Source organism: Rhincodon typus, unplaced genomic scaffold (genome assembly GCF_021869965.1).
Source record: "Rhincodon typus isolate 14 unplaced genomic scaffold, sRhiTyp1.1 hic_rhity00000125, whole genome shotgun sequence".
Classification (NCBI taxonomy): Eukaryota; Metazoa; Chordata; class Chondrichthyes; order Orectolobiformes; family Rhincodontidae; genus Rhincodon; species Rhincodon typus.
Genome location: NW_025965763.1, coordinates 86504 through 90669, shown reverse-complemented (window position 1 = coordinate 90669; position 4166 = coordinate 86504). Strand labels below are relative to the sequence as shown.

At 57.1% G+C, this 4166-nt stretch overlaps 1 protein-coding gene across 1 annotated transcript in view; it reads left to right on the top strand.

Moving 5' to 3' along the window:
• Window positions 1-4166, top strand: part of LOC125488280 (methionine--tRNA ligase, cytoplasmic-like) — a 34166-nt gene that overhangs the window by 21779 nt on the left and 8221 nt on the right. Inside the window, exons 4-9 of the mRNA XM_048621213.1 lie at window positions 1447-1635; window positions 1781-1876; window positions 2483-2600; window positions 2757-2970; window positions 3604-3735; window positions 3908-4012. Coding sequence (XP_048477170.1) covers window positions 1447-1635; window positions 1781-1876; window positions 2483-2600; window positions 2757-2970; window positions 3604-3735; window positions 3908-4012 — 854 coding nt within the window. The remainder of the gene's footprint in view (window positions 1-1446; window positions 1636-1780; window positions 1877-2482; window positions 2601-2756; window positions 2971-3603; window positions 3736-3907; window positions 4013-4166) is intronic.

Here is a 4166-nt window from a genome sequence, read left to right as displayed (position 1 = left end):
TGGGACAATTTCCCACGGCCAATCCCACCCTAACCTGCACATCCCTGGGCACTATGGGACAATTTCCCACGGCCAATCCACCCTAACCTGCACATCCCTGGGCACTACGTGACAATTTCCCACAGCCAATCCACCCTCTTTGGACTGTGGGAGGAAACCGGAGCACCCGGGGGAAACCCACGCAGACACGAGGGGGGAATGTGCAAACTCCACACAGACAGACAGACAGTTGCCCGAGGGTGGGATCGAACCCGGGTCCCTGGCGCTGTGAGGCAGCGGCGCTACAGCTGAGCCGTTGTGCCATCCCATTGATTCCCTGCAACTCTCAAACAGCCACGTAGAGCTATAAAGCGCAGAAACAGACCCTTTAGTCCGAATCGTCCGTGCTGACCCGGATATCCTAAATTAATCCAGTCCCATTTGCCAGCGTTTGGCCCCATATCCCCCTAAACCCTTCCTATCCATGTCCCCATCCAGATGCCTTTTAAATGTTGTAACTGTACCAGCCCCCACCCACTTCCTCTGGCAGCTCGTTGCCAGGGTTGGAGGGTTTGAGCTACAGGGAGAGGCTGGGGCTGTTTTCCCTGGAGTGTCGGAGGCTGAGGGGGTGACCTTTATAGAGGTTTATAAAATCATGAGGTGGCAGGGATAGGGTGAATAGACAAGGTCTTTACCCCCCAGGGGGTGGGGGAGTTCAAAACTAGAGGGGCATAGGTTTAAGGTGAGAGAGGGGAAAGGGACCTGAGGGGTAACATTTTCACGCAGAGGGTGGTGCGTGTGTGGAACGAGCTGCCAGAGGAAGTGGATGGGGGCTGGTACAATGACAACCTTTAAAAGGCATCTGGACGGGGACATGGACAGGAAGGGTTTACAGGGATATGGGGCCAAACGCTGGCAAACGGGACTGGATTAATTTAGGATATCTGGGTCAGCACAGACGGGTTGGGCCGAAGGGTCTGTTTCCGTGCTGTGCGACTCTGTCGATATCTCGCTGTGAACCATTTGCTTCCCCTCTCGCAACCTGGACTTTGTGTGTCGTCGGCCACAGCCTGGTCTGTTCTGCTCCCCACCTCGGAAGTCAGTGAGCGACTTGTAAAAACCTTGCGTCGTGGGGGCTCCGATCCCCAGCGGGGCCCAATCGTGAATCCCCGACCCTTTTTACGTTAATCCCCCTCCCCGACCCCCTCGGGCAACAGCCCGCTTGGCGGAGCGAACCGGTCCCCCTGGTGAACCGCACACCTTCCTGCCACCCCCGAGCTGCTGCAAGGTTCATGGGGTGGGACGTGGCCGTGGTGGGTGGGGGACCAAGACGGATTGCGACCAAGGCTGTGGAGGAGGGATAATTGCTGGGGGTGGGGTGCTGTTCCCTCGTTCCAGGAGTGTGGGGTGGGGAGGGGTGGTGAAGACGGACTATTGGTTGACTGAGGTCTGTCTCTCTCTCTCTCTCTCCCCTGTGCAATGCAGCTGGAGGAGAAGCTGGAGACCTGGCTACAGAGGTCTATAGAGACCGGAGACTGGACAGCGAACGCTCGCTTCATCACACACTCCTGGATTCGAGATGGCCTCAAGGCACGCTGCATCACCAGGGACCTCAAGTGGGGGACTCCTGTACCACTGGAGGAGTTCAAGGACAAGGTGAGGGTTAGATACAGAGTAAAGCTCCCTCTACACTGACCTCCCTCACCAACCACTGCCAGCGCCAGGGACAGGGACAGGATGAGGTTAGAGACAGAGTAAAGCTCCCTCAGTATCTCTGACAGCTGTTTCCCATTGCTTGTAGGTTTTCTACGTGTGGTTCGATGCTCCAATTGGTTATATCTCCATCACTGCTGACTACACAGAGCATTGGGAGAAATGGTGGAAGAATCCGGAAGAGGTGAGCACGGGGTTCGGGCGGAAAACGCAGTTATAATGATAACCTGATCCAACACAACCTGGATTCTTAAAATTCACATCCTGCTCTTCGAATCCTACAACACTCTCACTGTCACCTCCACCGGCCCCCTATACTTGCTCCCTGTCTCCGTCACCTCCTCGAGACCCCTACACCCGGTCCCTGTCTCCGTCACCTCCTCCGGCCCCCTACACCCCCGTCCCTGTCTCCATCGCCTCCTCCATCCCCCTACAGCCCCCTCCCTATCACCGTCACCTCCTCCATTCCCCTACACCTCCCTCCCTTTCACCTTCACCTCCTCCATCCCCCTACACCCCTCTCGCTATCACTGTCACCTGTTCCAGCCCCTGACACTCCCTCCCTATCTCTGTGCCCTCTCCTGAAGACGCCCACCATTTGGTAACCTGTCTGTAACGTTTCCATTCGTGGCTTGACCTGGTCTGTTTGTTCTGTGAATGGGACCTTTACAGATGTTCTGGATGCTATATAAATGTGCGCCAGTGTTGGTGAGTGAATGGAGGTGACTCTCTTTCTTTCTACCCCTCCCTTCCCTCCGTCCCTCCCCTCTCCCGTTCCCCCTCTCCTTAGGTTAAACTGTACAATTTCATGGCGAAGGACAACGTCCCTTTCCACAGTGTGGTCTTCCCCTGTTCCTTGCTCGGGGCTGACGATAACTACACCCTGGTGAACAGCCTCATCGCTACAGGTAAAGTCACGCTGTCTGTGTGCCCAGTGTTTTCTCCCTCTCTCTTTCTGTTGCGGTCTCCATTCAGCTAACTCTCTCCCTCCCCCTCAACCCCCATCGCCCTCTTTCCCTCCCCTGCACACTCCCTCTCCCTCCCTTCCACCAACCCGCTTGCAGAGTACCTGAACTATGAGGATGGGAAGTTCTCCAAGAGCCGGGGCGTCGGTGTGTTTGGGGACATGGCGAAGGAGACTGGGATACCGGTCGACATCTGGAGGTTTTACCTGCTCCTTGTCCGTCCCGAGGGGCAGGACAGCTCCTTCTCGTGGCATGACCTGATGCTGAGGAACAACGCTGAGCTCCTCAACAACCTGGGCAACTTCGTCAACAGGTACACAGCACTGCACCACCTCTCCCCATCTCCCCAACCCCTCCCTCCCTCCCCCATTCAGACAGGAACAGGAAGAGGCCATTCAGCCCCCTCTCCTTGAGCCTATCACACGGGAACAGCAGGAGGCCATTCAACCCACCCTCCTCCAGCCTGTCACACGGGAACAGGAGGAGGCCATTCAGCCCCTTCTCCTTGAGCCTGTCACACACAGGACAGGAGGAGGTCATCCTCGCCTCCCTGCACCTCTAGAAAGAGCTTCAGCAATGACCGTTTAGCGAACAGCCTCAGTGCATTACAGGCCGGGTTTCGGGTGGTGATACCTCGGCCAAAGGTGTCAGAGTTGAGCAGTGGTGTGAAGGAGGAGATTGGTGGGGCGGGGGGGCCAGAGACGTTCAGGGAGGGGAGTGCTAGAACTCTGAGACCCCAAGCAGGACAAGGCACATCCCGCAATGGCAGAGGGTGGGAATGGATTGGGCTGCGTGAGGGGCCGGAATCCGAGGAGGGCAGAGGGTCAGAGGTGACAGAGATGGGGAGGGGCCTGTAGGGGGATGGAGGAGGTGACAGAGGTAGGGTATAGGATTGTGTGAGATGTCTGGGACGTTGGTGACCACCCGGTGTGTGATTTGCCTTCAGGGCTGGGATGTTTGTCAGTAAATTCTTTGATGGTGTGGTGCCCGAGATGGAGCTGACCCTGGAAGACAAACGGCTGTTGGTCCAGGTCTCGTGGGAGCTTAAACAGTACAACCAGCTCCTGGAGAAAGTACGGTTAGTGCCGAGGGAGCGGGGGCGCCGTCGGAGGGTCGGGGCCGAGGGAGCGGGGGCGCCGTCGGAGGGTCGGGGCCGAGGGAGCGGGGGCGCCGTCGGAGGGTCTGGGGAGTGCGTTGTTTTGAGTAATTGCCGGTGTTTCTCGCCCTTGCCTTCTTACCCTCGGCCCTAGAATCCGCGATGCCCTGAGATCCGTGCTGAACATATCGCGATACGGAAACCAGTACATCCAAATCAACGAGCCCTGGAAACGAATCAGGGGGAGTGAGGCTGATCGGTGAGTTTTCCCGCCTCCAGGGAGCTTCCCAAGATCTATGTCGAACTCCTTTTTCAAAAAAAAAACGTTGTACATTTCGGCCGCAGTGGCTTTCTGTAGGCAGGGAATTCCACAGGATCGACCCTCCCCCCTCCCCAACTCTCTGGGTGAAGAC